This window comes from Grampus griseus (genome assembly GCF_964374135.1).
Source record: "Grampus griseus genome assembly, chromosome: 1".
NCBI lineage: Eukaryota > Metazoa > Chordata > Mammalia > Artiodactyla > Delphinidae > Grampus > Grampus griseus.
The window spans coordinates 35,195,980-35,219,515 of NC_139017.1; the positions used below are offsets into that span (position 1 = coordinate 35,195,980).

The 23,536-nt window shown below is 41.7% G+C and overlaps 1 protein-coding gene across 1 annotated transcript in view; it reads right to left on the reverse strand.

Annotated features, from left to right (window-relative positions):
- The window catches only part of NMNAT2 (nicotinamide nucleotide adenylyltransferase 2), a 202,133-nt gene that overhangs the window by 140,644 nt on the left and 37,953 nt on the right, over positions 1-23,536 (reverse strand). Inside the window, exon 5 of the mRNA XM_082663533.1 lies at positions 10,211-10,356. Within this exon, the coding sequence (XP_082519659.1) occupies positions 10,211-10,295 (85 nt within the window). The 5' untranslated portion in view covers positions 10,296-10,356. The remainder of the gene's footprint in view (positions 1-10,210; positions 10,357-23,536) is intronic.

The window sequence follows — 23,536 nt, forward strand, 5'->3', positions numbered from 1 at the left end:
AAGTTAAAAAAAAAATTTTGCCTTATTTTGAAGATCTTGTAGTTTTTGTGATGAACCACACACACTGCTAAATATTTATCAGCACATAAATATCTCAAAAGAGATATGAACAGTTATTGATGTAGTTTAATCTCAGTGCTCCATGGAATGAGGATTCCACCTCTCTGTGGGTACCAAGATGAAGGGTTGAAGAAATGTTGACGAATAAAGCACTGGGAAACCCAACCCCCCAATAGAATGTCACTTATTTGAGGCTTTAAAATGATATAGTAAATTTCAAAGTCACGGACACCCATAGCTTTATAGCAAGAGCAGATATACAGTATACTTGTTCAAGACCTCCTGAAAGGATTAGAGCAGAAAACAAGTGTCAGAGAAAAGGATCTCCAATGGTCCTCACTCTTCAGACAATTAAGCCTAGGGGAAAGAGAACAGGCGCATGATACAAATGCTTAAAAATCAAGGAAGATCACACTAGGGTGAACTGAGTCCACCAAATCTGAAAATACTCTAACAACAATGAGGCGCCATACTGTTAGGGGAACAACTGACCAAAACCGCCTGCCCTGGCCTGGCATCATAGTAACCACATGCATGAGTTATCTTGCAACAGGAGGTCCTGTTAAAGAATGAGGCGGAACTAACAAGCTACCACCAACCGGAAGAACTGGGTAAAGGTTGAAAGAAGAGAGGAGACGCCAGTCCTACCAACCTCCCAGGATCCTTCTTGCTGGAATCCATCTTGGCTGAGCAATGCACATGCCACCAGGAAGGACCCTAAGTCAGAACGATTGGCCAGAGACAACCCAGAAACTAACCCCATTATCATAAAACCTGAGACTGCGAGCCACGTGGCAGAGCAGTTCTCCAGGGTTCCCTTACCCTGCTGCTCTCCGCCTGGGGTCCCCTTCCCAGTAGAGTCTCTTGCTTTGTCAGCAGACACACAGACACACACACGTGTCTTTCTGAGTGTTAGACAAGAGCCCACCCTCGGGCCCTCGAAGGGGTCTCCCTTCCTGTAACAATCCCACTGAAGTGCAGAAGGGCTACATTTAGAACCTAGGTGAGAACAACTTCCTATGAGAGAGGTGGTTGGTTGGTTGTTTATTTGCTTAGGTGGGTTGTACAGCAGTATAATTCCCCACTTATTTATTCCTTCAGTAGAATGGACAAATGGTTCCATTTTAGAAAGTAATAGATAAATAAATAAACAAAATTTTAAAATCATGAGGGAGAAAAGCCCTCCATATTTAGAAAAGTGATACAAAAATAATAACTTTAAAATATTTAGATAAAATCATGGTGTCAGGGGCTTCCCTGGTGGCGCAGTGGTTGAGAGTCGGCCTGCTGATGCAGGGGACACGGGCTCGTGCCCCGGTCCGGGAAGATCCCACATGCCGCGGAGCGGCTGGGCCCGTGAGCCATGGCCGCTGAGCCTGCGCGTCCAGAGCCTGTGCTCCGCAACGACGGGAGAAGCCACAACAGTGAGAGGCCCGCGTATCGCCAAAAAAAAAAAAAAAAAAAAAAAAAAAAATCATGGTGTCAGAGCCCTAATAAAGGGAACACTGACATTTGGGATGTAGGTCCCACATCTGGAATGCACTCCTCTGCCCATCATTAAAAGGGCTGAATGAAGTCTAAACTCTTTGGTGCCTACCCTCCACCCCTGCCAAAACCTGTTTTCTGGCTCTCTGGTCTCCTGCCCTTTCCTGTCCCCGCCCACACTCCAGTCATCTAACAAGCTCCCTGGAGATCCCTTAATGTGCCATGATGTTTGGGGCCTTTACACGTACCCAGCTCTCAGCCCAGAATGCCATTCTCCATCCTGTCCACTGGGCAGCTCCTACCTTCAAGCTCATTCTCACTAATACATGCCCTGATGATCCTCCCACCATGTCTAGAGTGATCACTTTTTCTTCTATGTTCTCACTGTACGTCATCCTCCCCTCTTTTTATAGCACTATGACCTGAACTGCTATGTGTAGTTTATCTCCTCTACAGAAGATGATCTCCCTGAGGCATAAGAAGGAATGCCTTTAATTTTCATATCCCTGAGGCTTAGCATGGTGCCAAAGGCACATTCGTAACTCAATAAACATTTGCTGAATGAATGAATGAACGCATACTGAGTCCTTTTAAGACTCTACCCTTCCTACCACAGAAAGAATCTAGACTTAAGGTCAGGGTGGTAGGTAATTCTAACATTTCATTCATTCATCATTCAACAGACATTTATTGAGTACTTACTATGTGCCAGGAACTCTTCTAGGAGCATGAGAAACGTCTGTGAGCCGAGTAAACAAAGATCCCTGCCACTGAAGAGCTCACATTCTAGTTGGGGAGACAGACATTAAACAATAAATATAACAGATAAATAACATGCTTTGTTAAAAGGGGATAAGAAGTAAGGGGAAAAGATATAAGTAGAGCATGACAAGGGGGACTGGGAGTGTGTGAGCTGTGATTTTTAAACTATGTGATCAGGGGAGTAGGATCTGCCAAGTAGACAGTGAGAAGGTTGCATTTGGACAAAGACTTAGAGAGTCAATTAGACATGGGGATATATGGGAGAAGGGCATTCCAGGCAGCGAGAACATTCAGTGCATACTCTAAGGCCAAGACAAGGAGGTCAGTGAAGTTGGCTAAGAATGAGGTTGGAAAGAGGTGTGATGAGGTAGGGGGAGAAGGGGGAAAGGTGGCAGATCATGGAGGCCTTTGTAGGTCATTAAAATGACTTTGACCCTGAATGAAATAGGGAACGATTGGAGGATTTTGAGCAAAGGAGCAACATGCTCTGATGTACATCTGACTTACATTTTAAAAGGATCACTCAGCTATTTTGTTGAGAATTTAGTATTGGGCCAAGGGTAGAAGCAGAGATCAGTTAAGAGGCTATTGCAATGATGTAAACGAACTGTAACAGTGGCTTACATCAGGGCTGTAGATGGGAAAAAGTGACTGGTCCTAGTTTTATTTTGAAGATAGATCCAAAAACATTTGCTGCCATAGATGGGATGTGCAAAGAGAGAAGGATCAAGCATTAGTCCAAGGTTTTCGACCTAAGCAACTGGAATAAGAGAAAAACTATAAGCATTTAGCCTTATCTAGGGGCTATACTTCACTCACCCTCCTACTGTCTGGTAAGTATTAAGTGAGGTCAATATGTAGCAGCATAGTGACCCACGTGGAAGCAACATGATGCAGGAGAGAGAGCAGAGAAAGAGTGCTGTTTAGCTGCTACTGCTTCCTGGGGTTAGCCTCTGAGTCTTGCTCATTTTCTGCCTCCTCCTCTTACTCCCTTATCCCCCAAATTACAAGAATTTTCCTTGTTGGCTCACTTGTTCAGAACTAAAGAGAATTATGCCATAGATTTAGTGGAAAACAGTTTAATGGTAGTAGATTTTAAAGAAGCTCAAATAAGGTTAACTCCATTATTAAAATGATCATGGGGAAGGTGATGATGCTGGTAGTGTTTATAATATTTGCCTTTGCTGCAGAGTTCATAAACCATAGAGATATTGTACAAAAGGAGGAGGGAGCCAAAGCCGGGAGGATGGCCTTAGTCACACCTTGTAAGCCACCAAACATCTTTTTTAGGCTAAAATACTTCTGAGGCTATCTGCCAAACTGTATTTTTTTAAAAAAACAAATGTGTTCCATGCATTTGAATGCTTATGATTGGAAAACCTCTGGCGATGGAAAACTTTGTTCCTTTTAAACTGATGCTGCATTTACATATATTGAGATATGGAACACATCCATAAATAAAGTTGTGTAATTCTCTATAAAATGCATTCCTATATCCCAGTTCTTAGTTTGTTAGATCAGATCCTTAAGAATTATTTTAAATGCCTTTGTTTAACCAAAATTTTGTGTGTTGAGTGTTTTGTTTTTTTTTTAAACTGGTGTTTAAAAAATATTTAATGCGTTCCTTTGTGCCCTTAGGATCTTTCTTGAGCAATTCAGGATGATCTGAAAACTCTTTAGAAATGAACGAGAACTCTACTGGAAAGTGTGTATTTCATAGTATCATTAAATATTGATTAAGCACCCACTACATATACAACACTGTATTGGTGGCTGAGAGGACAATGATATTGTAAAATTTAGATGTGAATCTTTTTAAAGAAACACTTTCAAAACAGGGTTTTCATTCTCTTTCCCAGTCATGCATAGACTACTTTCACAACTATTACCTATTAATAGAAAAATAACAGAAAATATAGATTATCCGTCTAGCTTTGCATTTTCCTCTCTTGTCTGAGGATCTCTCTGAAACAGAGACAGATCCAGACCTGAGGGTTTGCCGGTTATGTTTTTAGTTTAGTTTGCCTCTGCATTTTAGGCTGTTCATTTGACTTGGTCTAAAACTGGAAATTTGTGTAGAAGTGTTTCTCTTGAGACTCATAACATTTTAAAGGAGGTTCCTACTGAGCAGTAATCTGAACTATTTCTTAAAAGTCATATGAATCTCTTAATTCTGATAGTTTTAAGCATAAAGGGTTGGATATGTAGAATAAGATCAAGGAAAACAAAAAGAGAAGAGAATCTGAAAATTAACATTTCTTCATTTCAAAATTCATAGTACATCAAACTTCTCGGTTATATCCTGTTCCTTGGTCTGGGATGCATTCTAGATGGGAGAGTTGTCTATCGTAATTAGCATAATTTGTGTCCACGTGGGGCTCAGTCAATCAATTCAGCAGGAGAAAGTAAATCAAACTACTTGTTCATGTGGACAAAAATATCTAAATTTTCTTTTTCAGCCATTATTCTCACGTCATGAGTAGACACAGCTCTCGCCAGTGAAACTACCATGAGTGATCCATGAGTTTCCATTAGAGGACATTCAACTTATCAGTGAATTAGAATTCCCAAGCGTCCACTTAAATATATTATCACAGCCATCACCATAGTGATGGGCAAGTTCTGGAATGGTCTTTTGAACTGCATCAACTGTTTCCAATCTCACATCCTCAACATTATAAAAGAGTCAACTTTAGGACCTTGATTTTCTCCCATCTCGTAGTTTATAAAAAAGCTGGCAAATTCTTTATCTTTTTATTTCCATAATGTTAATGAATTTCAATATATTTCTTGCATGAAGAATTTTGAATAATCCAAATAAAACCTACTAGGAGCTTTCATTAGAAGTTTCAGATGTCCCAGTTTACAAAGAGACTTTGAATTTAGGTATTTCCTTCTTTTGCATTAGTACTTGGTTAGAATACATTATTTCCAAAATCTTAGAGTAAGAAGTATGAAGCTTCGCTTTCCCCACCAAGCCCAAACCTGCTTCTCTTCCAATGTTCTCTATTCATCCACTTTGGATGGAAACCTGCCAGTTACCCTGGACTACTTTGCCATCACCCACCCATCAAATCACCAAATAAGGATCTCTTTTACCTCCTAAATATTTTCAAATACACTCACTCTCCATCCCAAATGCCACCAACCTGAGCAAGGTGACAGTCTTCTCTGACTTGAACTCTGTATTGCTGAAATAGGTGCCCATCTGTTCACTACATCTCCATCCTTGTCCTTCACCAGTTTACGTTCAAAATTCAATTAAATCATAATCTTAACAATATGATTATGACATCCCTTTACTTAAAAAAGGCAATATTTTGTCACTGCCATTGGGATAAAATCTAAATTATTTAATATGACTTACAAGCCTTCATAATTGATCAGATTTCCATCTAACTTCCCAGTCTTATTTCTCAATCCCCTCCTCCTTGAGTCATCCTGAACTTTTTTTTGTTCTAATGTCATGGCTCTCTGTCTCATCACCCCAGCCCTTTATGCATGGTTGATTTCTCCACCTGGAACGACATTCATTTATTTTTTATTTATTCAGCAACTATTATGAAGCAAAGACTCTTTAGGGCTTCCCTGGTGGCGCAGTGGTTGAGAATCTGCCTGCTAATGCAGGGGACACAGGTTCGAGCCCTGGTCTGGGAGGATCCCACATGCTGCGGAGCAACTAGGCCGGTGAGCCACAACTACGGAGCCTGCGCTCCGCAACAAGAGAGGCCGCGACAGTGAGAGGCCCGCGCACCGCGATGAAGAGTGGCCCCCACTCGCCGCAACTAGAGAAAGCCCTCGCACAGAAACGAAGACCCAACACAGCCAAAAATAAATAAATAAAATACTGAATACATAACTACTTTAAAAAGAAAATTACAGTTGCTACAATGTTTAAATAAATAAATAAATACTCTTTATTTGCAATTATTATTATAGTATACTATTATGGAGAGCTTACTCCATGCTAGGTACTAGGAAGTAAATCAATGATTAAACTAGGCATGGTTTCTATCTTAATAAATCTTACTGTCTAGCATGGCAAATAGTCATGAAACACAGAATGAGATCAGAGTTATGGTATGGAAAGTATAAGGTGATGTGGGATCAAATGTCAAATGTCAGTAAGGGTAACCATACTTAATTGAGGAGTCATTGGAGGTTCCCTGAGGAAGTACTGTTGAAGCTAAAATCTGAAAGATGAGTAGGAGCTAGTTTTGGTAACAGAAGAGTGGAGGAGGTGGAGGAGGAGGAGGAGGAGGAGGCGGCGGGGGGAGTGGTGGAAGAAATGTTCTAGTGGCACAGTTAAATGGAAAATATATGAGTACTAAGAAAAGAAATAGCTTTCCCTTGTTATAAGCATAAGATATTGGGAACAGGCATCTTTATTGAATATATTTTGTTGATGGCCTGTGTCACAAAGGAAAACAATTTATAAAGTTCTCACTACCCATTTTTTTTTAATTTATTCATTTATATATATATATTTGGCTGCACTGGGTCTTTGTTGCTGCACGTGGGCTTTCTCTAGTTGCAGTGTAGAATACAGGGCTCTGGAGCCCGCACGTCACAACTAGAGAGAAGCCCACACACCAAAACAAAGAGCCCATGGGTAGCAACTAAGACCCAACACAGCCAAAAATAAATAAATAAGTAAATAAATAAATAAAAAATTTTTTAATATTAATTTTTTCTTATATGTTCCCATAGCCACAAATAGGAATAATATCAACTCCCCTTTCAGAATAAAAAGACAAGCTCATTCTAAATTATTTTACAAATAATGAGAACTGGACAAGTACTACTTTACAGAGACGAAGCCTGAGTTTTTCGTTCTGAATGACACTTTTTCGTTTTGTTTTGTTTATAGTCTCTTTTTTCTTTGGTAAGCAACTGTATTTCAAAATATAGAAGCTCTATTAAAGGTGTCTAATTTCAAAGTCCTGTTTGCATCTTTATACTTTTTTTCTATTACAAATTGCAGGCGTCTTTTAAAAGTTTGATAATGTTATTGCATTAATTATTTCTGTATTGTTGGGGGAAAAATTTTAAAGCCATTTAAAAGGAGAAAATATGTCATGGATGCCTGGTTTCTTTAGAGATGGGAAAGAGCTCTTAAGGAAATGCGTATTTAGGAATCTCATTTAGTTGATGGCAACTGAATTCTAATCTCTGTTAGTATATGTTTGAAGGAAATAGAGTTCATGGAATTATTCAGTCAGAAGATTAGTGAGCAGTTCTTTCTGCTTTTGTTACAGTGCAAAGGCCTATTCAAGAGGAATCAGAAATGTGGGGTTCCAGTCTCAATTCTGCCACCCACGCTCCATGTCACTTAAGCCACTTAAGAAAGCCACTTAGCCTCTGAACATCAGTTTCTCATTTGTAAAATGGAGATAATGGTGCCTTTCTTGTAAGCTTCTTATTAAGAATAAGTGACATACACGATGAAAATGCCTTGTAAATCAGAAGCTGCTCTACAAAAATAAATTACAAAACTTATCACTAGCTCAAAGATTCCCATAAGAGATTCTACAGAAAAAAAAATTGTTTAATATGTATTTTGCGTTCTTGTTCCTGTTTCCTTTTCAATGTATATGTGCTAAATCCTTCATTAGGTTATAAGCTCCTTAAAGCCACAGTGAGCATACCATATCCTCTTTCCATGTTGCTCTCTGGATTACACATAACTCATGGACACTCAAAAGTCTTTGTTGATATTCTCTCCTCTTCTTCAGCTCCAATAACAAGCAAAAGTCACTACTGTCAAAGTCTCCTTTCACCTATTCTATGTCTAAACCTCCCTGCTGTAATCCATACCTATTTCCATATACTCTCTCCTCTAAACTCATGGAGAACTGGCAGGTCAGCATCAACTTAACAAAAGCCTTTATCACCATTACTAAACTCTCTTTAGCTGCAAAACAAAATCCCTGGTTCTCAATCTGAATCTATGCTTCCTGCAATCCAAAACAAGTGGAATTAGGTACATCCTTAGTCCCACGAAGAAAGGAGGAGTACCTGCTGGCCCACTAAAGATTACTAGAGCCAAGGAGTTCCAGAGGAAAGTCCCTCCCTGTCTGGGCAACTGAGAGGAATAAAGTACAGCCATATAAAATGGCTAGAGGAAATACAGACAGAGAAGAAAAAAAGGACAGGGGTGAAGACACCAGAATCAAAAGAAAGTGAAAGGAGAGTGTTTTCAGGGCACTGATATTCCCTTAGAAGGCTGATGAGATGCTCTAGTCTACTTTGATGCTAGAACAAAAGTCTTTATTTAATAGGTAAGTTGGCACCAGCTCCTGATACAACACTTTTAAAAGCGAAAGTATGGTGAGGAAGGGATGGCTACCTCAGTCACCCTCCTTGGATCCTATAAATGTGCCTATGTGATCTGCACTCTGCTCAAAGTATATTCTTTCCATGAGGTTTTTAATAAGGGTGCCCAGTTCAACTCACCTTTTAGGTTTAAGAGAGGAATATTTTTATTCTAAGCCACCTCTCCCAGTCTTTACCGATATGATGTGGCTTTCACTAAACAGTCCTAGGAGGGCCCACGCAATCCTCAGGCTCCGGGTAAACACGTGTGCCTGCAGCCGGCTCCAGCTCGCCCTGCGTTTCAGCACCGCTGTCTCTGGATAGCGCCTCACTGGCCGGCCGGCGCAAGGCCTCCCACCCTTCACTCATCCATCCCTACCTAGTCCATTCGCTTTCCTCTTCTCGTTTCTCTCATTGCCAGAAGAAAAGCATCCCGACTTCTAACTTCTCCTCAATTCCTGCTTCAAAAGTGACCTCCGCGTGCCTCCCTCAGGGTCTAAACGCGCAAGCCCCCGCGCCTTTGGGTCCTCCTGGAGCAGCAGCGAAGCCCCGCCGTTTACCCACCGGTGGCCCGAGATCTCTGTCAGGCAACGATCACCTTTCCCTTACCACTTCTCAATCCCAACCAGCAGCCAGGAGCCCCCGCTCACTCGGCCTCTCTCTTTGCCACAAAGCCTCCTTGGAAAAAAACGCGCGATGATGCGCCCTCGCCTCGCCCAGCCCCCAAACACACACACACACACACACACACACACACACACACACACACACACACACACACACACAGTCATACATACACTCGCACGCCTCAAACCTTGTGGGAGCCATCGCCAACCTGGGCAGAGCCTCAGCCAACTTGGGCCCCATCCTTCAACACCGGCTCGCAAAGGGCAGCCCGCAGCATCCGCCCCGCCCTCTCCCCTTCCTAGGCGGTGGGTCCCGGCAGCCAAGCCCAGGCCCCCGCCCCCTGCTCCCCACCTCCACATTCACTAAGCCATCCACCTCGCGCGCGCAATCCACTGTCCACAACCCTCAAACATTTGCCCCGGGCCGCCCCGAACCAGCAGCCAAACCATAAACGAATCTCCTTGAAGCCCAGCCCTGTTCCTGGTGTGTTGTGTGTGTTTGTGTCTCTGAAGCATATACACCATTAACTCCTTCGAGCTTTCGGCCCAACCTAAACAAACAGCACGTTATCTCTAACCCCCTTCTCCCTTCTCCGCGCCCCAACCTCTGCCCCCATCCCGATCCTCACCGGCCAAGTAGCCAAACCACCGCACCACCGCACCCCAGTTCTCAAACCTCGACCTCCCACCAATCCGAACCAACACTCCCCTCCGGCCCCTCCCCTCCCCCACCCCTTGGCCCCCAGCGAGGAGGGTCTGGCCCGAGCGAGTGACGCCTCGGAAGCACAGTCTGCGTCCCCTCCCGGGAGCCCAGAATAGAGGGGCTGACCTCCACCAGCTGGATCAGCCAGCACACCTCTCCAGATGGGTACTCGCCTTACCGTCAGACGCCCTGGGAAACACAGGTGCCGGGGAAAGGAGAGAGGCGGAAGCAGTCTCCGGGGGTGGGCGGGAGGACTCACCGAACATCTGAATGTGCCCTTTGGTGATGGGATTGAAGCTGCCGCAGGCGAGCAAGATAACGTGGGTCTTGGTGGTCTCGGTCATGGTGCGGGTGGGTCCCTCGCGCTGGTCCAGGGGTCGCCTCTCTTTTTGTGTCTCGATACGTCTGCAGAGGGAGAAAGGAAGGCGAGGCTCCGGCGGTGGATGCTGGGGACTCCAAGGAGCCGCTCCAGACGCAAACCGCGTCACTCCCCGCCTCCCCTTAACGCTTGCAGCGCCGGCAAGATCCGAGGCTGCTTTTGTATCGCTAAGCTCCGTCCTCTTTTCCTTCTAGCTTCTTTCACGCCTCTCGCCCTGGTCGCCCTCTCCTCCCTTTCTCTCACCCTCACCCCACCCCATCACGCTCTCTTCCTTAGTGTTTACATATAAGATGTGGTACCCAAGCCCAGAACCCTGAACACTGACAGGCAACCATCAGCATGGTGTGAGCTCTTTCTCTTACCTCCTTCTGAATTAGTTTTCCTCCCTCAATCTAACATTTTTCTGTCCACACCTACTTTCTCGAACATTTCCAACTCTAAACGTGTTCGATTTTAAGAACTGTTTTCTTTCTCTCCTCAAAATTTTAAGTGGGGAAATGACAATTGGTCACTTCAGGAGTATTCATTTCTGCCCGTCTTTCCCCCCTTGTCTCATGGTTTTGAACTACTAAACTGAGTCCAGACGTTGACCTAGTGGTTGCCAAGAAATAGGGGGAACCTGAATCCTTCCCCTGGCATACTGCTCCTTTTTTGGGTTGAAGCAATGAGAACATGGATGTGACAGAGTTATTAAAGCTGTGTTAGAAAATTATTGTGATCTTACATAAGCTATCAAAATTGAGACAAAGATTTACCCATTCAACAAGTGTTCCTTGAGTACCCACTATGTGTTAGGCTCTGTTATAAACACTGCTGATAAAGCAAAGTCCCTGTCTTCATCAAGTTTACATTCTACTGGAAGGAGACAGACAATAAACAAACATAGAAGGGCTTCCCTGGTGGCACAGTGGTTGAGAGTCCGCCTGCCGATGCAGGGGACACGGGTTCGCGCCCCGGTCCGGGGGGATCCCACATGCCGCGGAGCGGCTGGGCCCGTGAGCCACGGCCGCTGAGCCTGCACGTCTGGAGCCTGTGTTCTGCAACGGGAGAGGCCACAACAGTGAGAGGCCCGCGTACCGCAAAAAACAAAAAAACAAAAACAAAACAAACATAGAAGGAAATATTAGATGGCAATTGTGCAATGCACAATAAGTGAATGCAGTTCACTCTCTGGCACAACAAAGAGTGAATGGAGAAGAGGGGACCACTTGAAATGAAGAAGTTAGGGAAGGCCTCTCTGGGGTGGTGAAATTTAAACTGAGACCCAAATGACAAGGAGTTGCTAGTACAAGTATTCTGGGACAGGGAGGGGCTCATTGTGCTCCTAGAAATGAAAGAAGGCCAGTGTGACCAGACTGCATGAATAATGGGAAAAATGCTAAGAGAGAAGATTGGACTGGTGATTAGGACCAAATCAAGTAGGGCTTGTAGGCTAGGGTAGGGTTTGGATGTTTTTCTAAGAGGAATAACTTAGAGAGGAATAACAGAAGGAAACCACTGAAGCTTTTAGGCAGAGAAGTGGTAAGTAATTTACATTTTTATAAGATCACTCTGGCTGCTAGGTGGAAAACGGGAAGGGAAGGAAAGCATTTAGGAAATCCTCCTGGTAGCCTAAGCAGGTGCAGTTGTCCTTGGACTAGGTTTTATAGAGGTGAAACTGATGAGAAGCAAAGGGTCTCAGGATAAGTTTTGTAGATAAAGTTTACAGTCTTTGCAAATGGATTGGATGTGAAGGATGAGGGAAAGAGAAATCTAGGAAAATGTCTAGAAATTTGGTTTAAGTAAATGAGTGGACTGAGAGTGAGAAAGATGGAGAAAGGAAGTTTCAGGGATGACCAATGTTCTATTCTGACACAATAAATAAACCTAATAATTTGAGATTTTTTTTAAATAGCCTTTCAAAAAACTGAGAAATAACTGACATATGCATTGTATTAGTTTTAGGTACACATAATAATTCTGAACTTAGAGATCCATAAGTACAAATATTTACTTTTTTTGGGCTTCAAGATTCTTGGATAAATTTCTACCTATTTTAGTGGGTTGGTCATTGTTTCTTATTTAAGAGCATGTAGTTGGTGTACAGCAAATATTTGTTAAATTATGCTGAACAGCAAATTGATCCTAATATGCATAAAATTTCCAATTTAAAGATAAGTCCTAAGAACTGATGTATATTTGTAATTTGATGTATCTTCCCTCACAGGGGATGCAGATTAGTGGGACAGAAGAGCAGGAGCTGTTGAGGGGAGCCCGACTTGGGTAGGAAACTCTGACACTTATTAGCTGGGCAATAAATATTTATTGTCTGCCACATGCCAGATACTTGATTTAGAGGCTGTGAACAAAACAAAGTCCCTGCTTTAATACAGCTCTCATACTAGAGGGCAAAACAGACGATTGGAAAATAAAATAAAATAAACATAATGGTAACAGATACCATAATGAAAAATAAAGCTGGATGAGAAGAAAAGGAAAGGGAAATTCTCCTTTATTCAAGGTGGTCAGGGATGGCCTCTCTGATAGGATGGGATCTGAGCAGGGACCTGAAAGAAGTGAAGGAATGTGTCATTTGACTATCTGGGGAGGAACATACCTGGCAGAACAGCAAGTGCAAAGAGCCTGAGGAGCAAGAGTGTTTGAGAGTCTTCGACAAGCACACCCATGTGGCTGCACAAAAGAAAGCAAGTGGAAAAGTAGGACAGATCAATAGGGCCTCATAGGCCCTGGTGAGGGCTTTGGCTTTTTCACTGGGAGAGATAGGAAGTCACTGGAGGTTCTGAATAGAGAAGTTACATGAGCTGACTTACATTTGAAAAGTACCATTTTGGCAGGAAGTATAAATTTTGGAGTCATCAGTATAGTTTTATATTTAAAACCAAAGGATTAAATGAGGTCACCTAAGGAGTAGCATATATATATATATATATATATATATATATATATATATATACACATAGAAGAAAAGAGGCCCTCAGATTCAGCCCCGGGGCACACCAAATTAGCAACAGTAGCTAACATTCACTGAATATCAGTAGAAGCCCAGGCATTATAAGCCATTTACAGATGTTAATTCATTTAACACTCACCATAATTCTATGAGTTCAAATAATTTTATCCCATTTTAGAGATGAGCATAAGGGAGAACAGAGAAATGAAATAACTGGTCCTAGTAAGTATGGATTCAAATTCAAACCCTGGTAGTTTTGGTTGAAGGCCCTGTTGTTGATCCAAGCCTACTGTTTCATCTTGTTTCACTGCTATGCTATACAGGCATACCTCGTTTTATTGAGCTTCACAGACATTGTGTTTTTTCAAATTGAAGGTTTGTGACAACCTTGAGTCAAGCAAGTATATCTACACCATTTTTTTCCAATATCATTTGCTCATTTTGGGTCTCTGTGTCACAGTATTTCAAACTGTTTTCATTGTTATTATATTTGTTATGGTGATCTGCAATCAGTTGTCTTTGATGTTACTACGGTAATTGTTTTGGAGCACCATGAACCACACCATATGAGACGGCAAACTTAATTGATAAATGTGTTCTGACTGCTCTACTGACCAGCAGTTACCCCACCTCTCTCCCTCTCCTTTGGCCTCCTTATTTCCTGAGACACAGTGATATTGAAATTAGGCCAATTAATAACCCTAGAATGGTCTCTAAGTGTTCAAGTGAAAGGAAGGGTCAACTGATGCGGCAAGCTTCATCGCTGTCTTATGTTAAGAAATTGTCACAGCTACCCCAGCCTTCAGCATCCACCACCCTGATCAGTCAGCAGCCATCAACATCCAGGCAAGACTCTCCACCAGTCAAATGATTATAACTCACTGAAGGCACAGATGATGGTTATCATTTTTTAGCAAAAAAGTATTTTTTAATTAAGGTATGTACATTGTTGTTTTTTTTTTTTTGCGGTACACGGGCCTCTCACTGTTGCGGCCTCTCCCGTTGCGGAACACAGGCTCCGGACGCACAGGCTCAGCGGCCATGGCTCACGGGCCCAGCTGCTCTGCGGCATGTGGGATCTTCCTGGACCGGGGCATGAACCCGTGTCCCCTGCATCGGCAGGCGGACTCCCAACCACTGCGCCACCAGGGAAGCCCTGTACATTGTTTCTTTTAGACATAATGCTATTTCAAACTTAACTGACCACAGTATAGTGTAAGCAGAAATTTTATAGGCTCTAGGAAACCAAAAAATTCATGTGACTCACTTTATTACAATATTCACTTTACTGTGGTAGTCTGGAACCAAATCTGCAATATCTCCAAGGTATACCTGGACTAACTGCATTCATAAAAATGAGGATAACTATACCCACCAAACCACAGAGATGTGAAGATTACCGGTAATGTAGAACACCTAGCATATAATAGATGGTCAGTAAGTGATACCTATTTTATAAATGAGAGAATGGAACTTTGTAGCAGAGGTTTGAAGAACAGACTGAGAATTGCCATACCAAGTGTTCAGGTTTTCCCTCCTTTACCCAGGAAAAATGGAAAAGTAGGCAACAAAATTCAATGTAACTTGCTGGAATGACTGGACACTCACTCAACTCTACAAGTTAATTTTAATAAAAAGAAAGAAAGAAAAAAGTCCAATTCAACATTCCCACACAGAGCAGTGTGTGGGATATTTACATAAATATTTACCAATGGATCAAGTACAAAAATCTTTTTTTTACCAGCCCAGTGCTGAGAGAGTAACAATGAAATGTGAATTTGTAACACAATGCAATAAATGTTTCAGTCTTGTAGGTTATGTCTTCTTAAGTAACAGTTTAAATTCTATAGATTAGATTAATTGGTTGTGATTCTAATTGTCTCTTGTAATTTTATTTGTGCTTATCTCTAATTTGTGTATCCCCAAAGAGGGTTCAGGAACTGGAATAGAAAAACACTGAAAGCAAATCTTGGTTCTGTCACTTGCTAATTGTTTGTCTTTGGGCAAGTCATTTATTGCTAAGACTGGAAGTACAGTAGTCCATCCTTATCCTCGGTTTCATTTTCTGAGGTTTCAGTTATGCCTGGTCAACCTCGGTCTGAAAATATTAAATGGAAAATTCTGGAGATAAACAATTCATACGTTTTAAATTACATGCTGTTGTGATTAGCATGATGAAATCTCACGCCCTCTGCCTCCATCCTGCCTGGGACCCCCAACCACCAACATAATCTGTTCCTGACATCTAACCATAGACATTGTCATGGCTGGATGATCCAGGATCACCCAAAGCAGATGATCCTTCTTCTGACAAATCCTCAGAATGTCAATAGTAGCCTAATGCTATGTCATTCATCTCACTTCATCTCATCATATAGGTGTTTTATTATCTTACATCATCACAAGAAGGGTGATAGAGTACAAGAAGAAATTTTTGAGAGACAGACCACATTCACATAACTTTTATTACAGTATATTGTTGTAGTTGTTCTATGTTATTATTATTGTTAATCTCTTACTGTGCCTAATTTATAAACTAAACTTTATCATAGGTTTTTACGTATAGGGAAAAACATAGTATATATAGGATTTGGCACTATCCCCAGTTTCAGGCATCCACTGGGGGCCTTGGAACGTATCCCCCATTGATAAGCAGGGACTACTATACCATAATACATACCGTGTGTGCTTTATAGGGGTCCTATATGGATCAAATAAGACCATGTGTGAGTAAATGAGTTTTTTTTGTTTTTTTTTTTTAAAGCATATCCTCAGCTTTAGGTCAAACTCCACAGTTGTTCCATACAAAATACCTACTGTTTTTAAGTGTTCAGTGTTTCTACTGATGAGTTTGTCAAGGATATTTCTGGCAGTTCCAATCTTAGAGGGTAATGGCTTTGGGAATGTGCTAATAGTGTACATATATATCAACCAATGAAAACAAATACCAAAAAACGTACTAACAACAAATTTATTCTCAGTGAAGATTCCAAGGCTGGTCCATAAGCTATAGAAATAGGAACATCAACCCTTGCATAATACATGTACCTTAATATATATCGTGATCTATTCTCAGGGGTGCTTATTTTAACTTAGGTAATATAATTTGGTCCAATATTTCAAGTTTCCAACAACCGGTTAATTGCTTTAGGCTGGAAAGGAGCCTGAGTCATTCTCCCACAACCTAAACTTTGCAATCTGCTCCAGCCAGTTCAGTTTCCAAATGGCTCAAGGCAGACAGTCCAACCCAGAACCTTCCCTGCAATAAATATCTATTCTGATGGGCAGGCTTAAGTGTCTATTGGGTCTGATTTGAAAGGTGCCTATGTAAAGTCTAGCAGTGTGGGTATGTATGCTCACTTATCTCCCTATTTACCTAGTCCGGATTAATCATCCATTTACATCACAAGTCAGGGTAAAACTATTCCATGTTTATGAAGCTGGGTTCCAAAATAATATTAGAGATCATCCTTCATAGGAAATGCACAAAGTCACACAGACAAATGTGGCTCCCTAGTTCCTGGGATCAATTCAGGTATTGAATATTTATTTCATGTTTCCTGGTAAAAATGATTCTGAGAAAAAAATATTATTCTGAGAAAACCATGACTCCTTGGGATTCTCTTCAGTTCTCTACATTTGTATAGTTCTTTCTCCTTTGTTTTCTCTGCTTCTCTTCAAGATAAACATCTTCAGGGATACAGCTAAAGTGATGGGCATTATTCTCCCGTTTTCCCCCCAAGGAGATATTTTTACATCTGTGGGATGAAAAATGTCCCCAAGATTAGAAAAAAAAAATGTACCCAAGATTAAGATCCTCCTTCCTCTAGCTCTAAATCTCCCAAGTCTCACTCAAACTTATGATTGCTCTAATTATTTTAATCATATTTCAAAAATGAAAGATGTTTCCAAATTTTAAAACCTGATCATCAATTATAAACATGCCAATTTTGCTGGCACCACAGTGAAAGAAAAAAAGTACATGGGTCTTTATAACCAATAAGCATTGTATACCATTAAAAATAACAAATTTCTTCAACTAACTCAGATATTTGCTGATTTATTTATCATGACTTCTTTCAGATAATAGGGTGAGGGGCATGTACAAATCATTACTTTCATCTTGATACCAAAAATCTCTTTTCCCAAGAGACAGAAAAATCAGTTCTAACAGACCTAGAAAGAAGTATAATTAATTAAGAAGTAAAATAATTCCTTGAAATGGCATCTGAGAATATCTCTGCTTCCCTCCTTTAAGTCACCCAAATGGAAAACACATTCGGTTCAAGGGAGCATTAAATAAAGGATAGGGGATGGAAAATACAAAATATTTTTTCCATTACATCAATACCTCACAATTTCGTTAAGTCAGATATAACCTAGAATTTCAATCCCATCATTTCTCAAACATAGAAGATGTAGAAAGCAGTTGGGTTTCCACTTCTAATACCCTGAACACCCCAAAATTAAACTCCCCCATGAAAAACAGGCCCGGGAACTAGAGGAGGAATGATAAAGATGGTGTGACATGATACCTTTTATTACCTCTACAATGGCTCTAGAGAAGTAGCTCAGATCAAAAGATTATCCTGGGATATGATGAATACCACGGTAACTATAGTTAACAGTACTGTACTGCATATTTGAAAGTTGCTGAGAGAGTACATCCTAATAGTTCTCATCATAAGAAAAAAATTTTTTGTAACTATGTATGGGGACAGATGTTAACTAGCCTTATTGTGATCATTTTGCAATACATACATATAATCAAATCATTATGTTGTACAGCGGAAACTAATATAATGTTTTTGGGGGGTTTTTGTTTGTTTGTTTTGTTTTTTTTGTGCGATCTTAGTTTCCCAACCAGGGATCGAACCCATGCCCCCTGCAGTGGAAGTGAGGTGTCCTAACCACTGGACCACCATGGAATTCCCTAATATAATGTCATATGTCAATTACACATTATTATTATTATTATTATTTGAGTCATGCTATGTGGCCTGTGGGATCTTAGTTCCCTGATCAGGGATTGAACCTGGGCCCTCGGCAGTGAAAGCGTGGAGCCCTAACCACTGGACTGCCAAGGAATTCCCAATGACACCTCATTTAAAAAAAAAAAAGACTATCCTAACAAGAGAATGGATGGTGATCACTAAACTACGCTGCAGATTGTGAGGGTCACCAAAGCAAAAGTCGAATGCAAATACAGTCCCCACTCTATCTTTTTTTTCCATGTGGCCCTAAATTTGCAATACTAATGTCTCCACTATGTTAAATAACTAGCATGGGGTATCTGCATCTGGAGACCACTATTATAGCACTGATCTGTTCCCTAAGAAAATAAGTTTGTAAAAAATTTTTGTTTCCCAATTTAAATGAATAAAGAAGTGAATAGGGGACTTCCGTGGTGCCACAGTGGTCAAGAATCCGCCTGCCGGGCTTCCCTGGTGGCGCAGTGGTTGAGAGTCCGTCTGCTGATGCAGGGGACATGGGTTCGTGCCCCGGTCCGGGAAGATCCCACATGCTGAGGAGCAGCTGGGCCCGTGAGCCATGGCCGCTGAGCCTGCACGTCCAGTGCCTGTGCTCTGCAACTGGAGAGGCCACAACAGTGAGAGGACCGCGTACCGCAAAAAAAAAAAAAAAAAAAAAAAAAAAAAGAATCCGCCTGCTAATGTAGGGGACACGGGTTCGAGCCCTGGTCCGGGAAGATCCCACATGCCGTGGAGCGACTAAGCCCATGCGCCACTACTGAGTGCGCTCTAGAGCCCGCGAGCCACAACTACTGAAGCCTGTGGGCCTAGAGCCCGTGCTCCACAACAAGAGAAGCCATCGCCATGAGAAGCCCGTGCACTACAACGGACAGTAGTCCCTGCTCACCGCAACTAGAGAAAGCCTGTGCAGCAAAGAAGACCCAAAGCAGCCAAAAAATAAATAAATAAGTAAATAAATAAATTTACATAAAAAAGGAAGTGACTAAAGCGAGACAAAGGGAAGAGGTGGGATAATGGGGGGAAAAAAACGCATACCTTACTTTCCAGCCAATTACTTCCTAAGTATCTCCAGAATTGTTCCATTTTTCTGTATCTTTCTGCTACTTTTCAGCTTCAGGACACCTTTCTCTCTCTCTCTTTAATTACTGAAGAATTCTGGCTGGATTTCCTGCCAGTAATCTTTCCCTTCCCTAAGCCATTTTTCATATTCCAGCCAAAGGGATATTTCCCTAAAATATAAATCAAATCGTATCACTCTCTGGCTTTGAATCCTTCAATGGCTTCCCGCGGTCCTCAGAATACTATCCAAACTCTTAAAAGTCTAACAAGTCCCCTCATGATCTGGCTCCTAACTGCCCGCTCTCTTCACCCTATTCCCTTTAGTACAGCCACAATGAACTACTTTTAGGCATCAAATGTGGCATGCTCTCTCTTAGCCAGCAAATGCAAACCTAAATCGACTTAACTTATTTCCTGAGCCTTCTGTGAGCCCCGTAGGTCTGAGTTAATGCCTCTTCTCATAGGTGCTGGTTTTTTCTGTATCACAGCATTATCACAGTGTCCTGCATGGTGATTGCCTTTTGATTTGCTCACACTCTTCACCAACATTTATTCAGACCCTAGCATGAACCAGGCAGTGTGCTTAGCACTCTGCATTCATTATCCCATTTAATTTTCACTGAATCTCAGTTAAGTATAATAGGTTCTTTGATTATACATTACAGCTGAGGAAACTGAGACTTACACGAGTAACTTGTTTAAGTTCACACAGCTAATAAGTGGGGGAGGCAGGCTTTGAACCTGGGTAGTCAACCTGGCTAGTACCCAACTCACCCCAAACTTCAATGAGAGCAGGAACAGCTTCTGTCTTGTTCACTGTTATACCTCAGTGACTGTCACAGTCTGGCACATAGCAACGGCTCAAAAACTACTGGTTTCCTAAATGTGGAATGATTTTTCCTTATGACTGGCTCCACTCTGTGCATAATATTTTTACTCCTATTCTGAGTTGGATGTCTTAAAAACTAAGAAAAGGACTGCACCAAATAAATCCTACCAGGTATTAATTAGTAAGGCCTGTAACTATAAGATCTGTAACTATAAGATCGGTGGGCCTGTTCTTCCCTTCTCCTCTCAAGCTCTCTTTTAGACCACAGTTGTGTTGTCCATTCTGGAAGGAATAAAGTCACACCCTGGAACAGGTTATTGTCAGCTGGAAGTAGACATCCATCTTCAAAGCCCTCTATGTATGTTCTTGAACTTTAGGGCCTGAAAAGTTAGAAACAACATTTCTCAGACTCTCTGGCAGTCAGACTTCTGGATACTAATTACATTCTAGCAGGGGATGACCTGTGTGAGATTTGGAAGGCAAAAGTGATGAGAAAGCCATCTTACTACTGCTCTTGCTGCGAAGCAACAACTGTTGGTGTGTGTTTGAAGCCAGAACCCACATCCAGTAGCCCCTAAATTCTAGTCACCGAAGTCATGGGTGTTGAGAGGCAGTTTGGCAGCTTCCTGTGGACTACAGCTGTCATGGTGTGCCCTTGAAATCTAGAGTCACGCGGTGGCACCTAACTTCAGTTTCTTTAGTACTCTCAAAGAATTTCCTAAGCACAGAGTCCCTTGTTTTTAATCCCTTTCTGCTTGAAATACCTAGAGTTGTTTCTGTTTCCTGAATTGAAACCTACATGACACATCACCTTAAATGCTGTATCTAGCTGTACCCACTTTTTGTGTAGGCAAGAGCAAATTATATGTAAATGCGGTTATTTTGGAAATGTAAATATGCAATGAATAAGAAATTGATTGACAGGAATTAGAATAATGGGTGAAAGAATTATAGGTTTTGTGTGTGCGTGTTTCCCGAGTAGGGGAAGGGAGATGGTGGGGAGGATGAATCAAGCAGAATGATAGATGATGACTGGGAAAAGAGAGAGAGAAAAATGAGTACAGAACCCTGGGGTTCTACAAGGGAATAGCAGAGCAGAATTAATAATCAGTTTTTTTGAAGAACTTGATCCAATAATTGTTTATATGTGTGGAGCCATTTAGAGCTGACAGTGCTTTCACACATGTTATTCTATTCGATTCTTGTAATAAATGATGTTGTGAACTAAGCTTTTGCAGGCTCTGTTATGGATTTTTCATATGGGGAAAGAAAGCAAGGCTCAGGGAGTTTAAGTGACTTCCTCAAGGTTACAGCTAGTAAGTGAGTAGATCAGACCCTTGATTCCAAATTCCAGTGTCCTACTCCAGGCTGCTGGCTACAGAAATCACTTTGGCTTAAGAATGAGGGAGAATTGAGGAATTCAGACTGTCAAGGATGATAACCATGCTATTTTAAATCTGAACACAAAGGCTGCAGAGCCCAGTCATCAAGACCTTTGCCTTACTCAGAATTAGGAAGTGCCTTTCTTTGTTCTTTCCCAGTCACTAAGCCCTGAGAGGTAGGACCTGAGTGGCCTGGCAGTGGAGTTAAGGAGCAAAGTGGATTCAGTCTCTACGCTGCATAGGTAAAATTGGCATTTTGTAAATAGTCTTGGCTTGATGTTCCCATACTCTATAGTAAAGTCATTCTTGTGCTTAAAAGTCTGGCTGAGTTCTCATTACTCATCATAGAGAAAGGCACTGGGGCAAAGTAAGAGTAAGTTTTGGTTCTAAGGTCACATTAAAGACAGGACCCTTTGAGTGCTCTGGTGTGCCTCATGGTGAATGGGATGCCTTCTTTACAGGGGGCCCCTGATGTCTGTGTCCACCTTCCACACAGTCCCACTCAGCTCTCATACTTCCTATCATCTCTGTCAGTCCTACTCTAAAGTGAAGATAGGCAAGCGGTCTTGCTTGGGGAACAGAGAGAGATGTCTCCACTGGGGCAGAGTCATGTACAAATAGCTACTGAGAAATGGCGTGGGAGAGGGAAGGATGAATAAGCAGTCAATTAGGGGAATCAAAAGGAGTTGTTCTACTATTTATTTCCTCTGTCTGGAGGACACTTCAGTATCTGGTGAAAGGACGACAGTCCTCAGTCCTCTGGGTAACTGGCATGATGATAAACACAGATGCATCTGGCCCTGATTTTGGAATTGTGGGGATGAGCGAAGTTTCCTTTAGTTGCTCCCTTGATTAGCCACTCCTCTACATACACATAAAAGATGCACATCTTAAACAGGCTGCAGGGGGAGTACAGAAAAAAATGTTTAAGAAGCTTGGTAGAGCCATTTGGGTACAAAGAATACATTTATCCCAGGTGATTAGTGTTCATTGCTTAACGCTTCCTGGGGAGGATTAGTTCTTGGCCTTCTCTGGTTAGCCCAGTCCTCACTGAAAAGGTGCTCTTTAAAGTGATAGACACACAAGTTACTAAAATTATTCTATATTTTTATATCAAACTAATTCAATTTATCTTCTTTCCAATTAGTCTGAATGAGTGTGATAATATAGAGATTGCAAAGTTATTTAAGAAAGAAATTCCAGAGTCAAAGAAGAGGGTGGTTGAGCTGCTGTTTTGCTCACCAAACTTGGAGGTGGCCTTTGAGACAGATGGTAAGAAAGATACTTTTCTTTTATGCGTGTGGTAGACACTGTTGTTTGCCAGTTCTCTTCTTCCTTTTTTTAGGCTGCCATTCCCAGCTCTCTTTGAGGCCAGTGAGGCTATGTGACCCAGTTCTGGCCAAAGACACATGAGGGAAATTAGGCTGGGGTGGGAGGAGTAATTTACTCCTGGGAATGATTTTTACTCCTGATAGAGACAAGAGATGGGAGTTCAATACAATTGTATGAAAATGTGATCTTGCAGCTGCAGCAACAATTCTGTTACCATGAGATGACTATCTGAGGAGGAACATTCAACACTCAAGGATGTCAAACTAAAAATATATATATAGATAGATAGATAGATAGATAGATACATCTTCAATGACATCATTGAGCTGCTTCCCAACCCTGGAACCATCTGTCTCCAGATAAATGTGTTAATTGCTTAAGCCATTATTTGTCACATGTCCTGTGATTTGCAACTATATGTATCCTGACTGATACAACAGACCTAGCAAACAAAAGGATTCTTCAAGTAGGGCTGCCATTACCCCATTCGACACCTCTGTGTAAATTAGATAAGACGCTTCTTCCTCTAGATGGATTTCAAGTCCTACTTGTTTCCTTTGCCAAGTGCCCTGATGCCATTATAGATCACCAACTTGCCTCCTTAAGTACATCAGAGGGCTACCTCTGTTCAAAGGACTCAGATGCCAATTGCAAATAAGGGGG